General features: G+C 40.4%; 1 protein-coding gene across 1 annotated transcript in view; it reads left to right on the top strand.

Moving 5' to 3' along the window:
- RBM27 (RNA binding motif protein 27) overlaps window positions 1–22193 on the top strand; it is a 56445-nt gene extending 34252 nt beyond the window's left edge. Inside the window, exons 12-21 of the mRNA XM_075274746.1 lie at window positions 852–1091; window positions 1874–2011; window positions 2968–3081; window positions 4753–4827; window positions 5678–5833; window positions 6464–6568; window positions 8695–8886; window positions 9030–9116; window positions 11467–11577; window positions 16923–22193. Of these exons, the coding sequence (XP_075130847.1) occupies window positions 852–1091; window positions 1874–2011; window positions 2968–3081; window positions 4753–4827; window positions 5678–5833; window positions 6464–6568; window positions 8695–8886; window positions 9030–9116; window positions 11467–11577; window positions 16923–17006 (1302 nt within the window). The 3' untranslated portion in view covers window positions 17007–22193. The remainder of the gene's footprint in view (window positions 1–851; window positions 1092–1873; window positions 2012–2967; window positions 3082–4752; window positions 4828–5677; window positions 5834–6463; window positions 6569–8694; window positions 8887–9029; window positions 9117–11466; window positions 11578–16922) is intronic.
- The last annotated feature ends 1297 nt before the right edge of the window (window positions 22194–23490 follow it).

Raw genomic sequence — 23490 nt, 5'->3', positions numbered from 1 at the left:
TCCCATGATTCTCCTGCCTGCTCTCACTCTCTGTGTGCTTGTTGCTCAGGGGGGAAGGGGGGCGGTGTAGTGAGCTTGCATCATGTGACCTCAGATGTGGGAGTGATTATCTATTGTTTGATTGTAGGGGTGAGTGAGAGCAGAGAGATGCATCATGGGAAATGTAGGTTGTTTCCCGATTCACTTCATGGAAATAAAAGTGATACTAGAAGTGACAAGTAAAATAAAACCAAGAAAAGCGTGCATAAGGGAACGATGAGGATTTAGCACTGCAGTGGATGTATTTGCACATACTATTTGGTAGATGGATAACCCCTTTAAGTTCCTGCTTCCTGTAGTCATATTAAATTAGCCAAACATATTGAATAATGGTTGGCCAATTCAATATTGCTTATTAGAATTAGTTTCCTTTCTCCATTCTTGGCTTAGTGTATTTTGTAGTTGAGAGGAATAGCTGGTGAGCTATGTGTATGCTATGGTTTGTGTCCGCTGCTATCTAAAGTGTACTGCTCGATTTGGTTGATTTTTGTAAGTTGTCTAGAGGTCATATTGTGGAACAGGTCTGGGTCTGACTAATAAAAGTTCTTTAAAGTCTACCTCTAATAATAAAAACACTTCTTATAAAAGAGTAGTACATGTGACTAAAACTATGTAACCCCGTCTCCTTACCATTTATTAGACTGCTCTCTTTCACTCGGGCTGAGATTACACACTACTCTCTGTATACCTCTCGCACACAGAACTGCAAGGAGAAGGGAGGGGGAGGAGAAGGCTGTTAACTGACTTCTATCTCTGTGGTTGATTCTCATCTTGAAGCATTTCATGATTAACATTTTTTTCTCTGGCTTTAGGTTGCTTTTCAAGGAGATCCAGAAGGTGCACTGATCCAGTACTTGACAAATGAAGAAGCCAGGAGGGCAATTTCCAGCACAGAAGCCGTGTTAAACAATAGGTTTATTCGAGTTCTTTGGCACAGGGAAAATAATGAGCAACAGGGTTCTCAGCAGCTTTTGGTACCCCACCATTTACCGCACACTGTAGCAACCACCCAGTCATCTGTTCCGGCAGCTGGACAGGCACACCTGCAGAAGGTAGTACTATACTAGGACTAAAAATGTTCTGTAATATTACTGACTCTTTGTCTCTCGTGTCTCTGACATTATTGGTAATTCTGACTTTGATCAGAACTACTGCAAGCTGTATGACTGTTTGGAAGGAACCCAGAAGTGTATGGATAAAGCTAGTAAGAAATAAAGCTGCCCTCACGGTTTGTCAGGATACATAGAGAGGATGCTGCCTGCTGACAGCCTTGTAGGAATCCTGCAGAGAACACAGGGTTAATCTTCTGCTGATCAGCCCCATCAGCTACAGAAACAGAAGTGAAGAAGAAATAGTAGCATTGTACTTTCACTGCCTTTATGATCCATGTCTGCTTTTGGCTTCATAAAGTGCCTCTGAAAATCTCAGTGTAAACACAGCCCAGCAATCTTTGTTCTGCTACAGATGGGGCACAGCAGGGGGCATTGTGCTTCAGCCAGATGTCTTATAGTCTGGCACATGACAGGAAGTGAAGGGGCATAGCTGGGCTCCTGTGGATACATGCATAGCGAAGATTTTGTTACATTTTTTTTTTCTCAGTTGTAATAGTATAAGCTAGGGTAGGAACAAGGGAAAGGAGACAAAGCCATGTCTTCCATGTTTAGTGTTTCTTTAAAAATGTTTCCCCATATGATTTATATGATCATACAAAGTGCAAATTTCCATTGTGTTCCTGCTTGCCAATTACATTGACTATAATCATAAAATATTACACTTTTCCTTTACATTTTGGATGTAGAGTAACTGCATACATGTATATACTTCCAATCTCCAGGCAATGTCTAAACCTCCCACCCAGGGATCCTACGTCCTTAACAAACTACCTGCAAAACATCGGCTCGGACCAGTCACCAGTCAGTCCGATTCGGCATATGTGGCTCCTACTCAGAACAGCTCGGGAGAAGAACCAGTGGTAAGTGGAATTGTAACACAATGGAGTGACGCATGTATTTGTCAACAGCAGCTCTTACATTATGTCTTAGTTACTACAACCTGGGGGCTGGGATCTCCCACTCATTCACAAAGAGTGCCAGCTGCACATTCAGCAGAATCAGTAGAGGTCTTAGACGTGGGACCACCAGAGGTCAAACAATTGCTTCCTATCCTGTGGCTAGGGAATAAGTGGTATTTGACCTCTGCTTGGCCCTGTTCATTCTATTCCAGCTGCCAGGTTAGAAGTGTTCTAAAGGATTTTGTAGTTGTGCTTTCCGATAGTAAAAATTAAGTTTTTAACCTTGTGTTTTGATTAAAATGTAATCCTCAAGTACCACATATGGGGATAGGAAGTACAATGAGAGGTGAATGTTTCTTTACAGCATTGCATCTACATGTGAAGGACATATATCCATTTAGTGTTTAATATGTATCAGCCAGAAAGATCAAGTAACCCTGCTGCAAGCAGCTATTAAAGGGGGCATTCACACAATGTAACTCGTGTCAGAATCCGTGTTGGAAAACAGAATCCCATTGACTTCAATGGGTTCTGTTTAGCGCGCGTTACACATTGAAATCAATGGGTTCAAAAGCCTCCCATTGATTTCAATGTGTTAGGCGCGCTAAACGTAGACCATTGAAGTCAATGGGATTCTGTTTTGCAGCGCTGAAAACGTAAACGTAAACTCGTGTCAGAATCAACGACGCATTACAACATGTGAATGCCCCCAAAGTATTTAGGACTCTGGTTCTGGCACAGACAGTACTAGACGGCTAGAACACAGACCGGCTAGAAGATGTTAGAGCCTAGCCCTGCGCCATGTTACTTTATGGGCTTACTCTTTTTCTTTCTGGGATAACTCGTAAAGTGTATCTACATAATCAGCAATACTTTCACAAGATTTTTATACCTTCATTTGTATTTTACTTCTATAGACTCTGCCACCTGCCTCCAAAATGGTTTATAGCTCTGCCAGCTCGAAAGTAGCAAATAAAAACCCAGCAGGATCAAAGCCCGTGGATGTGCAAGACGCGCTAAAGAAGAAGCAGGTACAGTATATGGCCAAGCATTTCTGCTCCGATGATACCGATCACTGAGTGCATTGTGAGACGCTGAAGTAAAAATAGCTTGTTCTCTTTGTAGCCACTTTCCTATTGTGATGGCTTCGGTTACATGCTCCAAATGCATGTTTAGATTCTATCCTGTGTGAACAGGTCCTGCTCTTTTATTTCTTTTCCAGCATTGTCTCAATGGCTTTACTTTGCAGTAATATTTCTTCCTCTAGAGTGCCAGCCTTGTTTGGCTCTGTAAAGGAACACTTAAACTGTTTGTGTGTAGATAAGAATACATCCTAGTAGCAATGGTAGTGCACGCAGTAGTATCACTGTAAAATAACTGTTTTTTAGCAGCTACCTGAGGATTTCAAAGAGCATATTTTAGACTTAGAGGACCTTTCATGTCCTCAGGCACATGGGGTTTTATACCCCCAGGCTGGAGATATCGGGGCACCGATTTCTGCCCACTGTCAGAAGGGCATTCCTGACAGTCTACCTCGGCTATGAGGAACACCCCTCCTGACAGTACTCGTCCATACACTTGTACTGGCGGGGAGGGGGCCTTCCTTACCGCTGAACGTCATTGCTGGGTGGTAAGGAATGCCCCCTCTGACAGTACAGGGCTATGGACAAGTACTGTCAAGGGGGGAGCATTCCTCAGAGCCCAGCTAGACTGTCAGGAACGCCCTTCTGACAGTGGGTAGAGATCGGTAACTGCACCGATATCTCTGGCCCCGGGGCACATAACGGGAAAGCCGACGCACACAGTATACACGCATGTGCCTGAGGACATGAAAGGTCCTCTTTTAAATGGGTTGTCTCATGAGAACAAGCAATCAGCTCTTATTGCATCAAATTGGATTTACGTTCTAGCCATTCAGATGAATGACCATTCATGTATTACATGTATGCACAATGTCCGTGCTGTCCCTGTGGAACATATGGGCAGGGTTTCTTCTCATCATAAGCCACCATGTCATCATAATTAGGTGTATTCTAGTTCTATCAATATGTGTGACCACAGTGCCAGCTCGTGTCATGATGTATTTCCAGCTTCTATATCTGTTTGCTCTGGTCTGATTGTCAGGTTTTCCTAAGTTCAGCTGCAAAATTGGCTGGCACTGACTGCCAGTGAGATTCACCCCAACTCCTATGCACTGCAATGTGTCCCTAGCTCACAGTAACTAGCAGTCTCCCCACAGGCTCGACCTCACCCAGAAACAAGGTTTTACGCTAAGACTCACTGTTTCTGTCTGGTGAATAATTTCACTCAAAATAGATCTGGATTTGATCCGAATGGCCATGTTCATAAATGTCCCATGATGACACTTACTGGGCTTCTTGGGGCAATGCAAATGGTGTTGTCATGTCATGGGTGTGAGAACCAGGAAAACTGTAAAAATCGAGACTGTTACTTGACTTACCAATAAGTCCCACAAGTCTTATTTAATGACGTTTTATCCACTCCTCCAGTACTTTTCTTCAGGCAGAGACCTATGACTTTTCTGTAGTTCTGAATAAATGTGAATGAAGCTCTACCAGGTTTGGTTTGGTTTTATCGCTAGAATGTAAGGTACAAAGGTTATCATAGTATAAGTGTACAATGTAGTATAAGCTTTTCAGACTCTTACTTCTGAGGTAACACAATTGTAAATTTCATTTCAGGAAGCCTTAAAGCTCCAACAAGACATGAGAAAGAAGAAACAAGAAATGTTAGAAAAGCAAATTGAATATCAGAAGGTACGTGCTACATGTGCCAACCTAGACATTATCCCATTTCTTCAGAGACTTGTAGCCTTTGTTGTATTGTGATTGTTCCACAAGCTACGCTCATTGACAAAAACACACATAAAGAAGACTTTGTTAGATGTAATGATGATATATGGAAGTGGTTACAATATTAGAGCAAAATAAATTTGAGGAAAAATGTACAAATGAAAGTTGTTGTTGTTACTTCTACCCTGGACACAAGATGAAATACTGTTGGGCATCGAGGCATACAGGTTTCATATGATGTTCTGCTACAGATGTTGCACACATTTGTTGCGGTAGGGCCTGTAGATCCTGCGCCCATAGGTTGCCCAAGGTGACTGTCATATGCAAAGGCTCCTAAAATAATCCCATTAGAAGTTGGAGCAGTATGTCATTGTATAGCAAAGGCAGGATTGAAGTGCTCACCACGATTTCTCCATACTTGTGCCCAACCATTGTTGAATCCCAAACATGACCTTGGTTCATCACTAAACACCGCTGCAAGCAATGGCTGCCTGTCAATGGCTGGACACTTAATAGGTACTATGACACCAAATCTGCTTCTGCCAAGCCTGGAAATTGTCCGGGCAGAGTTGGGTTTTGTGTTGTATTACTGAATTTCTTTAAATCTGTGTTGTGCCCAATAGCTATTGTAATAAAGAATTGTACAGCCCAGGGCTGCTTCTTCTAGGAAATGTGACATAAACCACATGTCTGTAAGTGCATTTGTGGGGTGCCATAGTGTTCTGTAAAGGTGGCACTAGAAGTATAATAGAAATATATTTTAGCATATTTACGTGCAATGCGTATATAAATGTATTTAATCTGTTTCCTGCAGATGTTGATCTCAAAGCTTGAGAAAAACAAAAGCATGAAAGCAGAAGAGAGGATGGAAATTATGAAAACTCTGAAAGAACTTGATGAGAAAATCTCTCAGGTAAAGGATGAGTTGAAGACATTGGCTGCTCCATCGAAAGTCAAGTCCAAGATTGAGGTAATGTATACGGAAAGTGTGACATCTGTCTTCTGTATGCACTCGGAAGGTCTTACTGTATTGCATTGACACAGCGATATTCATGCCGTGTGTATACCAACCAATGCTAGTCACTGATCTCAACATTCTAATAATAATGATGATAATAATAGTATAAAAACCCTGCATTGCCATGCCCATATTTCCATAGCATTAACATGTTTTGCTGACAAAAACGTTCTAGGCTATGCTTGATGCATAGATCACGTTATATTTATTACAACTATCTAAATTGATGAGTTCTAACACATAGTCGGACATGCAGTACTCTGTGTCGGATTTAAAAAAAAAAAAAAAAACTGTTTCGCCACGGAGCGCATAAAACGCTCACCGGCGCTCACAGCCGGACTCGGCATGCAGAAGATGGAAACCTGAAAATGGAGTTCAGGCGCTGGTGTGAACACAGCATAAGCTAGAATTTCCACTCTTAGCTCCTTAAATCTCCCCCAGTGTTTTCATTTCTTGTATACAGTTGTAACCTGCACAGTGTATATGTACTTATTGTTTCATTGTGTAACATATCTTGATAGAAGACAGAACTGTACATATAGTATTGTATGTATCACATTAATAATCTGCTCTGACTTGTAGGCACAAAAAGAGCTTTTGGATGCAGAGATGGATTTCCACAAACGACTATCCTCAGGGGAAGATACAACAGAGTTGAGAAAAAAGCTCAACCAATTACAAGTTGAGGTAAGTCAGGCGGTGTGAAGATATATATATATATATATATATATATATATATATATATATATATATATATATATATATATATATATATATATATATATATATATATATATATATTATATGATATGACGGCGTGAAGTTACGTGTAGAAGTACAGTGATCCATTCCACACTCTTGTATTATCATGGTCCATGTAAACTGTGAACCAGGGACAATACTCAGGTCAAGTCATATTCCTTCTTTGCAGCCATGTCTTGTTAATGAAATTAATAGGTCCATGGAGAGCATGCACGGTACATGGATATCCTCTTTGTGCCGTCCGTGCTGGTTTCTAAAGGACCTGTACGTGCACACGTTCATGTAACCTTAGATTTATGAAACAGTTTCTATTTCTTTCTGGGCTGAGATGTAAGCAAGCCCAAGGATGCACTACTTCACAGTATACTCTATGGCTTCATATAAATCGATGTCCACACTTTGCCAGACATGTACATGCGTTTGCTATTACTCACCCATATAGATATTAATGATATTAACATGAGTGGTAAGGTCAAGTGACCAAATCTCCAAATGGGAACAATATATTAGATGTAGGCATTTTAAAACCAGTTTATTACTAGCCGTATTTACAAGCAGTCTTTTGCATCAGCGATTGTAAGCCAAAAATAGGAGCGGGCTAAAAACTCAAAAGAGATGCAAATCTTTCCATGATATCCTATCTGTGGTGTGGACTTACATGTTTTTAGAGTTTTGGTGATTGATATTTATTTATTTATTTTATTTTTCCTCTCTCTGTTTATATTTTAAAATGGTTTCAAGTCGTGAAGTTTTCACTCTAGTAACTGAGCCAAATAGGCTGATACTTTCTGATCTGCAAGAGATTTGTTCACAGCAGTCATCTCATTATTGGCACAGACAGCATTACAATTCCAGACATTATCTACAGTATTATGTGGGGGCCACCATTCACAATAGGCAATGTCACAGCTTATCTGCTCCACTTCATATATGACCACTGCACAGATACAGAGGAAAACTCTCCCATAGACCTCAGTGAGCTGTTGTCTGTGGTCTCTTGGGCTATTCTAAAGCAGATCTGTAAATGCTGATAACAGCAGCTCAGGCAAGATCATGTATCCCTTTGGTCACCTTATTTTCAGGGCTACCATTATTTCTGTCAAGCCCTGTTTCATGAGTTTTCTTTTTTTAAAAAAATAAATAAATAAATAAATTCTGTTGAAGAGTGGTTGAAAAGCAATGTCTGACTTTCATTTGTTCATTTTCATTGTTTCATTTTATTTCTGTGACCATTGTGGGTTTTTTTTTTCATTAAAGGGGCTCTATCATTGGGAAAACTCATTTTTTTAAGTAAGCACATACTTGCATAACCTTTAGAAAGGCTATTCCACACCTACCTTTTGTATGCTAATCCCCTCAGTCGTTTTTGAATGAGCCCACTTTTATTCATATGCTAATTAGCCTCCAGCAAGCACTGTCTGCTGTGTGTGAGAGCAGGGAGGCTGCTGCTGCTGACTCATCTCCCTGCTCTCACTGACATAGAAGAGAGTGCTCACTGAGACTTCCGGAGTGCACACTGGAGGCTAATTATATGTATTAAAGCGGGCTCATTCAAAAACTACTGAGGCGATTAACTTACAAAAGGTAGGTGTGGAATAGTCTTTCTAAAGCCTATGCAAGTATGTGCTTAGTTAAAAATGAGTTTTCCGAATTATAGACCCCTTTAAATGAGGGTTACCAACAAGTTTGTGCACGTGTTATCCTGACCAAGTGAACATTCAAGGATAATCCAGAAACGACAAAAATAATGAATAATACTCGGGCAAAGTGGTTTATCCCACAACTTGTCCCCAGGTTAAATGATAAATATATGACTTCTGTCCCACCACTGAGCATACATGATTATTAAAGCACTACCATTGTCTTCATAAAGCGATGTCCCAAAAAAAAAAAAAAATTATACCACATAGCGAGTAGCATAAAAACAAAGCCAAAAATCATTGTGGAATTCATGCTTCATTCATGTCATCCTTAAGACTCATGATTTTATAGAATTTGTACAAGATGTTACACTTGTAACCTCACTAAATGTTTTCCCTATTGTATTCAAGGCTGCTCGATTAGGTATCTTGCCTGCGGGACGGGGGAAGACGGTACCTATGCCAAGCAGGGGTCGAGGTCGTGGACGTGGAGGAAGGGGGAGAGGCTCGCTCAGTCACATGGTTGTAGATCATCGCCCCAAAACAATATCTGTCGCAGGCTTTTATGAGAAAGAAAAAGAGGAGTTGTTACAACACTTTGCTGTAAGTAAATAAGGAGATAGGCGGATAGTGTTTTATGGGTTGGTCATTACCAAGTTTGTTTTTTCCGTGTTTGCATTCATGTATTTTTTCTCATGTATAGGTTTGGACCTTTGATATAACTTTTTTGATTGTGTCTTTTATAGAAATTTGGTGACATTGATGAGTTGAAAGAAGAGGAGTTTCCACCTACAGTCATTTTAACTTTCAAGTCTAGGCAAGAGGCTGAAAATGTAAGTAAGATGATATCAGACTTGGAGAATTGTGGCCATCCACTATACTTTTCCCCCAGGCAGTAATATTTGCTTTTGAGTCTAGTTAATCCCTACAGTATAGGTTTATTCAGACACACACTGCTTTGAGTATGTAGCTTCAGAATGAGACAGCCTTGTAAGTTGTCCATATAAGCCTTATAAGACCTCCATTATTTTGTTCACATCAGTATCGCTGCTGTAAACACAGAAATGCTTTCTAAAGATACTGTAAAATCTGTCTGCAAAACAATAACAAAAAACGGTTTTATTAAGTGTCAAAACTCCGTAAATGACTTACTAAGAACTACAAAAGATGAGAGCACCTCATTTTATGTTGATGGGTAAATTGAATTCATAAAGATGGTTCTTCTGCTTTTACTGAAAATTAATGTCAATTTAAAGAGGACCTTTCACCGATTTGGGCACAGGCAGTTCTATATACGGCTGGAAAGCCGACAGTGCACTGAATTCAGCGCACTGTCTGCTTTCCCGATCTGTGCCCCGGGTAAAGAGCTATCGGTACCGTAGCTCTTTACAGTCAGAAGGGCGTTCCTGACAATCAGTCAGGGACACCCTTCTGACTGTAAAGAGCTATGGTACCAGGACTGATAACGCTTTACCCGGGGCACAGATCGGAAAAGCCGACAGTGCACTGAATTCAGCGCACTGTCGGCTTTCCAACCGTATATAGAACTGCCTGTGCCCAAATCTGTGAAAGGTCCTCTTTAATTTTTCTTATGCGTATGATCTTGCACCTGAAAACCACAGCTTATCTCACAAAAAGCTAGACCTCATGCAGCTATCTATGTTAGTGTAAAAATGAACTTACTATGAATGAAGAATGGAAGAAAGAAAATCATCTTCTGGGACAGAACAGCACTCACATTTTTATTTAAATGGGTTAAATTACACTTTTTGCAGCATACAAAATGTCAATCTCCTGCCTAAGGAATATTCTTTTTGACATAAAAATATATTTGTAATTTGCCAAAAATGCAGCAAAAACTTCACTGGTGATGATTTTGCTGTATAGTGTACTGGTTGGCACATTGTAACTTCATCACTCAGGGCTCCATGTACACCTGAAATCAACTTTAACGTCCAGTTTATATCATGTTTTACAGCAATGTGTTATACTGATAACTTTACTGAGAAACATAAGTTCTACAATTCCCATATATCCATGCATGCCTTTTAGCAACTGTTCTAGCAGTATAGTACATGCCATTTAATAGATTCCGTCTATTAGAAGAGGTCACCGAAAGGCACACTCTTACTTTACAACACTAGAGGGCGCTCTTTGGTCTCATCTCTAATTTTCTGCAGAACACCTGAGTCTCTGAAGCACATTATTCAAGCTTTTACTACTGTTGCTGCGCTATCATTATGGTTGTACCTGAATACCAGGAAAATTTGTCCCTGCAGGGTATATACAGGTCATGGACAGGATTGTCAGTGAGTAAAAGTGGCTGTGCCCACAACAACGAGATGAACACTGGTCCATATTTCATATATAAAAGGGTTGTCTTTGTGAGACATTGCCCTTTAAAGTGGTTATCCAGCTTTTCAAAATCGATTTCCTATCCATAGGATAGGACATCATTATAAATCGTCGAGGTCTGGCTGCCAAATAAGCAGCTTGTCCATGAAAGCTGTGGCACTCACTCAAACTTTTAATATCAGCCGTGAGTACTGTAGGGGTTGTCCCAGCAGTTGGACCCCACCAGTCTCTAAAATTGCTGACCTATCCTATAGATGGGATGTCTGTTTTTAAGAACTGGGTAACCACTTTAATGCCATAAGTGATGAAATAATGTGAGAAGTAATAGAGAGGAAGATTCTATGTAACTGAATGCACTGTAGTTTATTTTAATATGTTATGCCTCATACCTATCGATGCCCCTCTCTGCTACCTAATGTAGAAATGCATCCCCCAACTTTAATTATGATGTTTACCCAAGATATATCGGTGTATCTCCCCACCATACAGCCTTGATTTTATATGAAATATTAAACTACAGCTAGGAATACTAGCATGGATTTATATATGGATATACTATGAATGGCTGCCAGGTAAGCGGCCTTAGGTGGCTGCATCCAGAATAGCTAAGTGACTGCACATACGCACATCTCTCTCTATTTAAGGCTACAGATACGGTGGAGAAAGTTGGTCTCCCAACAAGATGGTGGGTCAATGATTACCCAGCTTTGCACAGTCAGTCTGTATTATAGTCGTGAGCAATGTTCCTGTTTTCATAGGAGTTATGATTCATATCGGTATTTTTGGAAGGCGGACTTACATTTTCTTTCTTGTTTCTTTTTCATTTAGGCTGCTAACCAAGGTTCAAAATTCAAAGGTCGAAAGCTTATAGTGTGCTGGCACAAACCGAAGACTCCTTCCTTGTCAACAGAGGCTGAAGAGGAAGAGCCCAAGGAAGAGGTATGACAGGGGTAGCTAAGAAATTTGGTAATGGTCAGCCCTATAGAGATCTGAGTTGGTTTAGTTAAACACACAGCATTTCTTTGGGGGGGGGGAGGTTACTTTTTATTCATGCAGTGTCTTGTGCCAAAGCCAGAAATGGTTTCAAAAGAAAAGGGGAAATAGAAAAGAATGAATTTTATTTGTTCTGTTGGACTCACGTATGGGGCTGTCAGGGCTTACATGGGCATTGAGACCAGCGCTTACATGTTGGGGTAAGGCCCAGTGACTGAAGGCAGCTGTCATACGAATCTTGGCACCTCTAGCCTCACAGTTGTGGCACCACATTGTACAAACAGAAGCATCAGGGATAGGTGAGTATCCTGTCACTCACTGTCATCCCCCCGCTTTAACCGGTTAAGGACCGCCGTACGTAAATTTACGGCCTGCGGTCCAGGTACCTAAAGACCGGACTATTGTCAAAATACGTCCTGTCTTTAGGTACCTTCTTGGCGGGGGGAGGGGTGCGGGGAGGACGGGGGTTAGGTGTTACTAACACCTAACCCCTTCCTCAATAACGTCCAGTCGGAACTGAGTCCGACTGGACGTTTTAACCTTTTCGATCGCGCCGTGAAACATCACGGCGCGATCGAAAGGCATCCGCCAGCAATTGAATCAGATCGGCACCCCCCGCGGCGAGATCGGAGGGTGCCGATAGCAGTAAAAGGTAGTCTGGGGTCTGGCCAGTGACCCCAGACTGCCCGGAGCCCCCACATACCTGGTGATCCTGCCAGGACCTTCTGATGTCAGGCTGTGCGTCTACACAGCCTGACATCCTGCTACGGAATGCCATGTGGGACACCTGCATGCTGTGTCTCACATGGCATTCTATATCAGCAAAGTATTGCTGATTGAAGTGTCCTAAATGGACACATGAAAAAGTAAAAAAAAATAAAATGAAGTGTATGAAAAAAATTAATAAAGTAATAAAGCCCAAAAATCCCTTTTTCTCTATAGAAAATGAATTATATAAAAAAAGAACTAAAAAGTAATAAAAACAATGCATATTTGGTATTGTCGCGTCCGTAACAATCTATACAATAAAACTGAAATAATATTTAATGTACACGGCGAACGCCGGAAAAAAAACCCGGAAAAAACTTGCCGGAAGTAATGATTTTTCGCCGTATCACCTTACAAAATATACTATAAAAAGTGATCAAAAAGTCATATTCATCCGATAACAGTACCAATAAAAAGCGCAGGTTGTCCCGCAAAAAATAAGCCCTCAACCAACACTGTCAACCGAAAAATAAAAATGTTACGCCTCTCAGAAGATGCTATGCAAAAAACATTGATTTATGTCCCCAAATGTGTTTTTCCTCTGCAGAACTAGTAACACATAAAAAAATAACATAAATGAGGTATCGCCGTAACCGTACCGACCCGCAGAATAAAGGACACATGTTACTTATTCTGTACGCTGCATGGCGCAAAATTAAAAAAGTAAAACTCAATGCCAGGATTGATTTTTTTTTATTTTTTTTTTAATCCAGCAAAAAAGGGTTAATAAAATGTATTCAATAAGATGTAGACACCCAAAAACGGTGTCATTACGAAATGCATCTCATCCCGCAAATAACAAGTCCTTATATGGCCGCGTCACCAGAAAAATAAAGAAAATATAGCATCTAATAATGTGAAGACAAAAGTCCGCAAAAATCGCCAAATTATTAGAACACAACTGGCTGTGGCAGGAAGGGAATATATAAGCTGTGCGAGCGGATATCAGGGGACACCCCATATTTACAGCTTATGAGGGAACGGACACCAGAAGTGACCCCTAAAGTGACCCCCAGAGTGACTCCCCCAATCATAGGAGCTACTGGGACATAGTACAGAATTTGGTGTTCCCAATGTCCTCCGCACAGCTTATATATTCCTTCTTCGCCATCCGCTGTGCAGTCACGTCTGGGATACTAATCCTCACTACACCCCCTGATACATTCTTTGAGGGGTGCAGTTTTCAAAATGGGGTCACTCCTTTGGGGAATCCACTTTTCTGGTACCTTACAGGCTCTACAAACATGACATGGCGTCCAGATACCAAACATCTGAATCTGTACTCCAAAAGCCGCATCGCGCTCCTTCCCTTCTGCGCCCTGCTGTGCGCCCAAACTGCAGTTTATGCCACATGTATGCCACTGGTGTACCCGGGATAACGTACGTAATGTCATATGTGGGTATAAACTGATATTGGGGCACAGTCGGACACAGAAGGGAAGAAGGGTTATTGGGTTTTTGGAGCGCAGACGGTTTGGTTTTTGGATGCCATGACACTTTTGCAGAGCTGAAACGCCAGTAACGTGGAATCCCCTGATATGAGATGTTATTTTGGAAACTACACCCCTGAAGGATTTATCCAGGGGTACAGAGAGCATTTTTAACCCCCAAGTGTTGCTATAACTTATTATCCATAAATGAATACGAAGCTGATTGTGAAAAGTGAAAATGACCATTTTTCCAGGAATACGTCCTTTCAGTGCGTAATATGTTATGCCCGACTTGTATCAGAGATGAACGCTCTGAAAGCTGTTGTGCCCAGGATACCCGCTTAACAGTTTTTGGAGTGTCTCTGCTGACATAAGTCGGGCACAACATGTTGCACACTGAAATGGCAAATCAGTAAAATTTTCATTTTTAACTTCTCTATCAGTTGCGATTTCATTTCTGGAAACTAAATAAATGCAACACTCAAGGGTTAAAAATTCTCGCTACACCACTTGATAAATCCCATCAGTGGGCTAGTGTCCAAGATGGGGTGACATGTCTGCAGATTCCACTTTATTGGCAATTCAGGGGCTTTGCAAAAGTGGCATGGTGTGCTCCAAAAACCAATATAGCGCTCCTTTCCTTCTGTCCCCGGCTGTGCCCAAACAGCCATTTATACCCACATATGGCATTAAGTCCGTTATCCGGGGTACACCAGTGTCATACATGTGGGCATACACTGCTATTTGGGTACCCAGCAGGGCGCAGATGTGAAGGAGCAATATGTGCTTTTGGAGTGCAGATTTAGATTCTTCGTTTTTGGACACCATGTCACATTTGCAGAGACCCTAAAATTGCCCCTACAAAATGGGGTCACTTCTTGGTGAATTCCAGTTTACTGGCACCTCCAGGGCTCTGCAAAAACAACATGGTGCCCAGAGGGTCCCTCTAAATCTCTACCCCAAAAGCTAAAACGCACAGTGGTCCTTCCCTTCTGAGCCCTGCTGTGTGCCCAAGCAGCAGTTTACACCCACATATATAATTTTTTGCCCCTCGGGATGGCCCACTTAATAGTTTTAGGAGTGCAGGTCTCTGACAACACAAAGTGGGTGCAACGTATTGGGCACCGAAATGGCATATTTTGAAAAATTTCAATTTTCATTTTGTACATTAATTTTTGGGAAGCATTTTAGGCTCAAAATGATAATACCCCTTGATACATTCCTTGACAGGTGTAGTTTCTAAAATGGGGTCACTTTTGAGGGGTTTCCACTGTATTGGTACTTTAGGGGCTCAGCAAATGCGACATGGCACCTGAAAACTATTCCAGCAACATCTGCCCTCCAAAATCCAAATAGCGCTCTTTCCATTCTGAGCCCCAACATGTACCCATACAGCAGATTATGGCCACATATGGGGTATTGCCGTGTTCAGAAGAAATTGTGTAACAAACTTTGGTCGATTTTAATTCTTAAACTATTTGCAAAATTAAAAATATGGCGCTAAATGGACGATTCATTGGGGAAAAAAAGTAATATTTCATTTTCACGTCCCAATGTTAATAAAATCTGTGAAACACCTGTGAGGCCAAAATACTCAATCTACCCCTAGATAAATTCTATGAGGGGTGTATTTTCCAAAATGGGGTCACTTTTAGGGGGTTTCCACTGTATTGATACTTTAGGGGCTCTGCAAATGCGACATGGGATCTGAAAAATATTCCAGCAAAATCTGCCCTTCAAAAGCCAAATAGCCCTCTTTCCATTCTGAGCCCCGCCATGTTCCCATACAGCATACTATGGCCACATATGGGGTATTGTCGTGTTCAGGAGAAATTGTTTAACAAACTGTGGGGGGCTTTTACTCCTTTAACCCCTTGTGAAAATGAAAACTTTGGAGATAAAGTGACATTTTAGTAATTTTTCATTTACACATCCCAATGTTAGTAAAATCTGTGAAACAACTGTAGGGTCTAAATGCTGACTATACCCCTTGATGAATTCTGTGAGGGGTGTGGATTCTAAAATGGGGTCACTTTTGGGGGGTTTCCATTGTTTTGGTACTCTAGGGTCTCTGCAAATAAGGCATGGCGCCTGAAAATTATTCCAGCAAAATCTGCTGTTCAAACACCCAGTGTCGCTCCTTCCCTTCCATGCACTGTCGTGTGCCCAAAAGTCAGTTTATACCCACATGTGGGGTATTTCTGTGCACGGGAGAAATTGCACAATAAACTATCAGATGCATTTTCTCCTTTAACCCTTTGTGAATGTGTTAATTTTAGGTCTAAATGAATGTATTAGTGAAAAAAAATGAAATGTCTAAATTTCACTGCCATATTATTTTTATTCTTATGAAATGCTTAAAGGGTTAACAAACATCCCAAATGCTGTTTTGAATAATTTGAGGGGTGCAGTTTTGAAAATCAGGTAATTTATGGGGGTTTCTATTATACAGGCCTTTATAATTACTTTCAGAACTGAAGTGGTCCCTAAAAAATTGGTTTGGAGAATTTTCTTGTAAATCTGGAAAATCGCTGTTACACTTTTAAGCCTTGTGACGTCCAAAATAAATTTAAAGACAATCAAAAGATGATGCCAATATAAAGCAGAGACATGGGAGATAATATTTATTCATGTATTTGGATGGTATGACTATCTGCTTGAAAAGTAGAGAATTTCACATTTTGAAAATTGCAATTTTTTTCAAATTTCCTAATTTTTTTATAAATAAATGCAAAAATATTGATTAGTGTTTACCACTAACATGAAGTATAATGTGTTACGAAAAAAACAATCTCAAAATCATTTTTGTAAGTTAAAGCGTCTCAAAGTTATTGCCATTTAAAGTGACACATGTCAGTTTTGAAAAAAGAGGCCTGGTCTTTAACATACTTTTGGGCCTGGTCCTTAACCGGTTAAACCAAACCTGGCCATCTCTGGCTTTTCCAGTAATCTCGAGAAAAACCCATTTTAATTGTTTACATGTTGCTTAAAACAGAGAAAGAGCCGGTATGTCACAAATGGAGCACACAGTTTTGGGGTTTTGGCACAGCTGTCCACCTTATTTAACCCTCTCTCTTATTTTGTTTGTCACAGGAGGCAGAGACTTCAGATGCATTTTTTCATGAAGATGATGACGAGGATGAAGATGAAGTTGAGTCTCGTTCCTGGCGAAGATGAAAGCACCAATAAAAGAAAAATGTACATAAAAGTTAATTTTTTTAAGATGTGTTTACTGACATTTTTACTATAGTAACATGAGGAAGGAAGGAAGAAAGTGTGAACCCAAATGAGCCAATTATTTTCTCCTTGTTGCAGGAAGTAAATATCTCGATTGTAAATCATTTGAATTTAATGCTTTTCTATGGAAGCCAAAGGCTAGAGACTGTTTTGTGTTCTTTGTTCTTTTATGTTTTATTTTAATATACATGGTCCTACATGGAGAGTAGAGTGATAAATATTTTTGGAAATCTTTAAAGTTATAGTTTTATTTTTAAAAATTCTAGAAGTCTACCCACCTCGAGAAGAGTCTCTGTTAGTAGAGTATTTATGCCACGTATCCCATAAAGTGCAGTCCCTTTCAGCTATGGTCTACAAATTGACAACGTAATAACCTGGTTGACATTCAGATAATACCTATAAAATGTTCTCCCACATCATCGCTACCATGTGCACTTAAGGCTTTGGAGTGGAAACTAATGACCTGACAACTTGTGCCAAACTTGGCTTTCTGTATTGCTGTATGAGCTCGAATTATTGGATTTCCTAGCTGTTGAGTGGATAGAAGACCATTTAGGATCTGGGATCTTACACTAGCTTCAACCTTTGATTTGTACATATCTGCCAAAGGAATCTTTGCCATAAATGACACTAAATCAATTCAGATAGCTTTGTAATAGGAGTGCTACAGCATATATACTGGTTAATAGAAAGAGCGTTATTCCCAGCTCCTGATCATCTAGGAGATATCAACTCATTCCTTATAGAAAGCAAGTATGCTTATGCCTAGACCAGATCTGCAAAATTCCTAGGTTTATTCCTCGATGATATATATATATATATATATATATATATCTATCTATCACGTTTGAGATTAGATAACACTTAATCTTGCAGCCTATACCAAAACGTTAAGCAGTACAGAGGTAAACTTGTTTGACCGATTCTTCCTATGGATCACCTGTAGGCCTAGACACCTTGTTTCCGAAAAGCTGCTGCTGCTTTTTTTTTGCATATTTTGCAACAAAAAAATCTGCAACAAACAGGAATGGGAAATGCCGTATATAGGAAGCACTTAGACATTTCCCTTCTGTAAATTCAGTCTTGGCTCATTAAAAAAAAAAAACAGCAAAATCTGCAAGAAAAAAAAAAAAGCTTTTCTGCAACTTGTAGTCTTATTCTTAAGGCTAAGGCCTCCTGTTGTGTTTGGCTTTTTTGAGCCAAAGCCAGGAGTGGATTTAACAGAAGGGAAACATGTAAGAGCTTCTTTTATATTTTCCATTCTTCTTCAAGACACTCCTGACTTTGACTCAAAAACCGCAGCAAAATCTGCAACAACAAAAAAATGCAGTGTTTCTGTAACATGAGGCCTTAGTATAAAGGGGTTTTTAAGGACTTTAATTCTGCTGACCTACTCTTGGCATTAAACATCAATATCCATTGAGCGGGAGGGATGACTTCACCCACTCAACATAATCAGGTGTTTGTCGCTGCCACAGGACTTCAGTGAGCGCTGTGGCCTGGTATCTCTTTCCAGTTAATTTCAGTGGAATAGTGCTGCATACCAAAGTATACAGTGTTGCTTCTAGTAATCATTGAAGGGTCTGTAGTACAAGACTTCATAGCCCCTTCAAACAGCTGATTATTCGGGGATACCGGTTGTCAGTCATCAATACTAAAAGCCTTGGAAACCCCCTTTAAGCCAATTTGGGAGAATGAATCATTGTAAAATCTCCGTTCATTAATAAATGTAGATGTTAGGGGGCATTCACACGGAGTAACGCCGCGCTGATTCTAGCACGATAACTCGCGTAAGAATCAGCGTTGCAAAATCGAATCCCATTGACGTCAATGGGTTCCATTTAACATGCATAACACACTGAAATCAATGGGTTAAAAAGCCTCCCATTGATTTCAATGTGTTACGCGCATTAAACGGAACCCATTGACGTCATGGGATTCGATTTTGCAACGCTGATTCTTACACGAGTTATTGGGCCAGGATCAGCGCCGTGTGAATGCCAACTAATAAGGAGATTTAATGTTCACATTGAGAAACGAATGTACTTAGCTTGGACCTGACTACACTAAATGAGATCAGCCTCATATGTTTACAGTACAAATTTAGTAAATGAACGCTGTGATATGATTGGCTGCTTTGGGTACCCATTTATTTTAGGAAACTAGTTTTTTGGAAACCGCAGTCACTGCCAGGCCTTCATTGGCTGTGCTGGTGATGTCCAGAAATCTTTATATATGGTAAAAGGCAAGGGAAAGGGGACAAAGGACTTATATATTATGTACAGCTTTTTTCTTAAGATGTATCATTTTGTACATAACTTTCTCCTTTCTGTGTACTAAGATGGCAACTAAATATATGCCCGAAAAGTTTTATTTTTCTACCAGCAATAGGGAGATAGAAGACCAACCAAATAATTGACTGAAAGCCGCAGGTTCTACTGTGTCCACAGCTACAGCAAGCGAAACCTTTGTCACAAATAATCCTATAGTTTCCACTTGAATATAGACTTATAAAACGTATTTTAATTTGTTCTGTTTCATGGTCTAATATTTGGAGGCTTATACTGTAAACTATTGAACGTGCCCAATAAGTCAGTCTCTCGATCCTATGGTAAGCCACGCCATTGTATTGTGTTCCTAAAATGTGGCATGTTTTCAAGAGGTTTGCCTAAGGACCTTTTATGTGATTACCTGGGTCCTCTATATAATGAGCTTTACTCAAAATGTCTTACTTTATGTTTTCTGCGATTTAAAGATTATTAGCATGTATGAACGGGCATATTAATATAGAAGCAGATGGTGACTGGTTTGTTAGGGACGTTTCTGTATTCATAGCACTAAAAAGCTTCTCCAGTGAGGTGCGGACTATAGCTGTATGGACAGACCACCATTTACTGTAACTTTTGATTGCCACAATTGCAATTTTGAGTGCCTTACGTGAAAACGAAATCACCATTTTACAGTACAGGTTTTTTCTTTTCAATGTAAAAGTTATCGTTTGAGTGAGTTAGGGGGGAAACTAATTAAAAAGCTTTTCCAATCTGAAATTCTAGCAGCCTTCTATAGTAATACATGAACTGGTACTATGTGGACGCCGATGATAAAACATAGGGGTTAGATTGTTAAGACGTTGACTGCTGAGATTATCCATGTTAATGTGTGACGCCTCCATTAAAGCTCTGCGTGGAGAACAAATATTTAAAGGGGTTGTCCAGGATTTTTAAACAGAGGAAACAATAAGGAAACCTTAAGAAGAAATTATTCAACCTTTAAATGTCCCGCCAGTCCTGTAGCCATGACATAACACATCATTCACGTGACCACTGATATGAATGGCTGATGTGGTCACATCGCTGATGTATTGTGATGTCATAGCTGCGGGATATCTCATAGGTAGATAATGGCTTTTTGAATGAATAATTTCTATGTTTTTTTTTTTCCTTTTCTCCCCAAATCCAGATAAAACCCTTTAAATATAGAGTGCTTTTGTTCAGTCAATAGATTTCAATCTTTTTCTGATTTACAGATGACTAGATCTAAATACTTGGTCTTTAGGTTCAATTATCACCTTAAAGCCAGATTTACACTTTTTTTTTTTTTTTTTTTGGTCCAGTTTTTTTCAGTAAAAAGCATGAGTTGTACAAAAAAAATCAAGGAGCGGTATGGAGGAAGGGTTTTAATGTTTTTCTTGGGCTATAGCTTAAACTACACGGACACTTCACCAAACAGAACGTTTGTAAAACTAAAAACTTCACAGAACTGCATCACTGTCAGCCTAAAGCTGGCCAATGATTTAAAGGGGATGTCCAGAAACAAACTTTTTTATTTTCACCCGAGCATTTGTTCAAGCTGGACCTGACACCAGTTCACATGATTTCCCAGGTAGTTATTTATGCAATGGGGGCTGACAGACTATAGTAACGCCAGCCCCCCTGGCTATCTACTTGTGAAAACTGGAGGGGGTGGGGCTGGAGTTAGCTATGATCACATGACCCAGGGTCCAAAGCAGTCTGAACCCCCACTTGAACAAAAGGCCTGGAGGAAGCAAGTTAGTCCCTGGACATCCCTTTCATGTAAGCCAATAGGCAACAAGACTTATTGGGGGAAGATTGATCAAAACTGTCCAAAGAAAAAGTGGATCAGTTTTCCTTAGCAGCCACTTGGGATGTGCTTTTATTTTTCAGAGACCCTATAAAAAATGAAAGAAACAATCTGGCTATTGGGAAAGCTGCTCCACTTTTGTACTATTTTTGCTGAATCTCCCCATCTAATATCTATGGTACGAAAATGGTTCACTGAATTCTTATCATACCCGTTTTCAAGGTTTTTTTTTTCAGCATTTATGTTCTCTATGGTATTCACACTTGTCAGCTTTGTGTTGCAAGCCAATCTACGTGATGAGAACTTGCTGTTTTGCAGTTTATTCATTTGTTTATAAAAAATATACCGTAATCGACAACTTAGATATGTCTTCACTCTGTAGTTTACATACTTGTATGTATGCCTCTTTCCTGATGGCAGAAAATATTGGAATGCACCAGCTTAAATAATGGCATTTATTATAAAGGGACTTCATCCCCTGACTTTTAACAATAAATTCACAGTAGAGGATGTACAGGGGGGAAAAAAAGCTCTTGTTTCACACTAGCGTAATACGGTGGCATGTCGAATTATAGGAATGTGTCATTAGAGCAGCTTTGGGCCAGGACTTGTGCCCATAATACAAGGCAAAAAAGACAACGTGCCAGAATTACACTTGTGTGAAACCAGCCGTAGAGAGGTTGTGTAAAGGATCATGTGAGTAGGTTTGGTTCTTCAGATGTACAGTATACTTGTATTATAGTTTTTACAATATTGTGAACTTGTGTTATAGTATGATTAGACAATATTGTTGAATTTCTAATTGTTTATACATTTAAAAATCATCCAATGTAATGTTTGTTTTATTGACTTTTTTTTTTTCAAGCTGAATTTCTTAAAGCATGTTCACTTTTGCAATAAAGAAACATGGTTCAGTGGTTCAAAACAAAAACAAGACAAAAAAAAAAAGAAAAAAAAGAAAATATTCACATAAACATATACTACACATTATCTGAATTCGGAATGAATAAGAACCACTCCAGAAAGTTTACAGCTAAACCTGTTGTCGTGTCACTTTGTTCTAAGAAAAAAAGCAAACATTCCGTTTCATGTGTGCATGTGTAATAAATTTTATATATATATATATATATATATATATATATATATATATATAAGCTGCTACCCGCGACTTCGTCTGCGGTGATTGTAGAAGTGTGTAAGTCGAGTCGCGGGTGAAATTTTTCGATCGGGTTTACGGTGCGTAAACGTGCACCGTAAATGGCGCAAATGTTCCCGTAACACGGCGCTCGGCGTAAAAATAAGCACCAAATGAGCGCCGTGTGAATGGACCGTACACGTGTATTTGTAGATGTGTATTTTCAATACATGGGCGTTTAGTGGGTGTGAAGAAGAGCAGGGGGTGCGCTGAATAATGCAATGCATTGCCTAATAGTGTGAGTGTATGCAGGCGTAATGTTTAGTTTAGTTAGTAGAGTGGGGGATTTCGGAGGCGGGGATAGGTAATGTGTGTGTTTCACAGTATTGTTTTTTTATTTTAATGCTAATGAGGTATGCAGGCTGCATCCAGCAGCTTGCAAAACAATACCGTTGTACACCAGCAGGGGGTGTCCTGAACAATGCAATGTATTGCAATCGTAATGTATTGCTATGTATTGCATAATTGTGCCAGTGCTATTGCAGGCTACGTAGCATAGCCTGCAGCAGCCTGGACACACTGAGCTGTGTGGGAGAGCTAGCGTCTGCTATAGGAACCTTCATGGCGGCAGCCTAGCCCAGTGTAGGCGGCAGAGATGAGCAGGAGGATGCCTCCGCGCAGTGAGGGACAGAAGGGAGCCGCGGGACAGGTAAGAGAAGGCGGCGGAGGGCACAAAGTTGGCAGGAACCGGAGACATGACGGGGGTAGCGCAGTGTATGTGCGATTGTGTAAGGGAAGGGCTATGGCGTACGTGAACTTACCAGTGTCGAGCTGGTGGATGGATCGTGCAGAGGAAACAGCAGGGAGGTGATAGCAGCGTCGGGTACTGTTGCGGGCTGGAGGCAGGATTTCGTGTGCTGCGGCCAAAGGTGGAGGCGCAAAATGGTGGCGTGCCAGTAACACGTTGTTTATGTGTGCAAAGTGCGCATGCTCCTGTGAAGCTAGTGGAGTAGTGTGGTGGCGCGGATCCTCCCAGCGGTGGGGTCGGCAAAGATGGCTGATCCGGAAAGCGACAGAGGTAGGCTCCTGCAGTATGGTGAAAGTGGGAAAGTATATGTGAGTGTGTGGGGTTAGGGGCTAGGCTGTAGGGGGTATGTGAAGTTTAGGGGCTTGCTATGGTCCGAAGTG

The sequence above is a fragment of the Leptodactylus fuscus genome, chromosome 5 (genome assembly GCF_031893055.1).
Source record: "Leptodactylus fuscus isolate aLepFus1 chromosome 5, aLepFus1.hap2, whole genome shotgun sequence".
NCBI classification, from domain to species: Eukaryota; Metazoa; Chordata; class Amphibia; order Anura; family Leptodactylidae; genus Leptodactylus; species Leptodactylus fuscus.
Note: the sequence above shows the minus strand (reverse complement) of the source record. Positions and strands in the feature narration are given on the sequence as shown.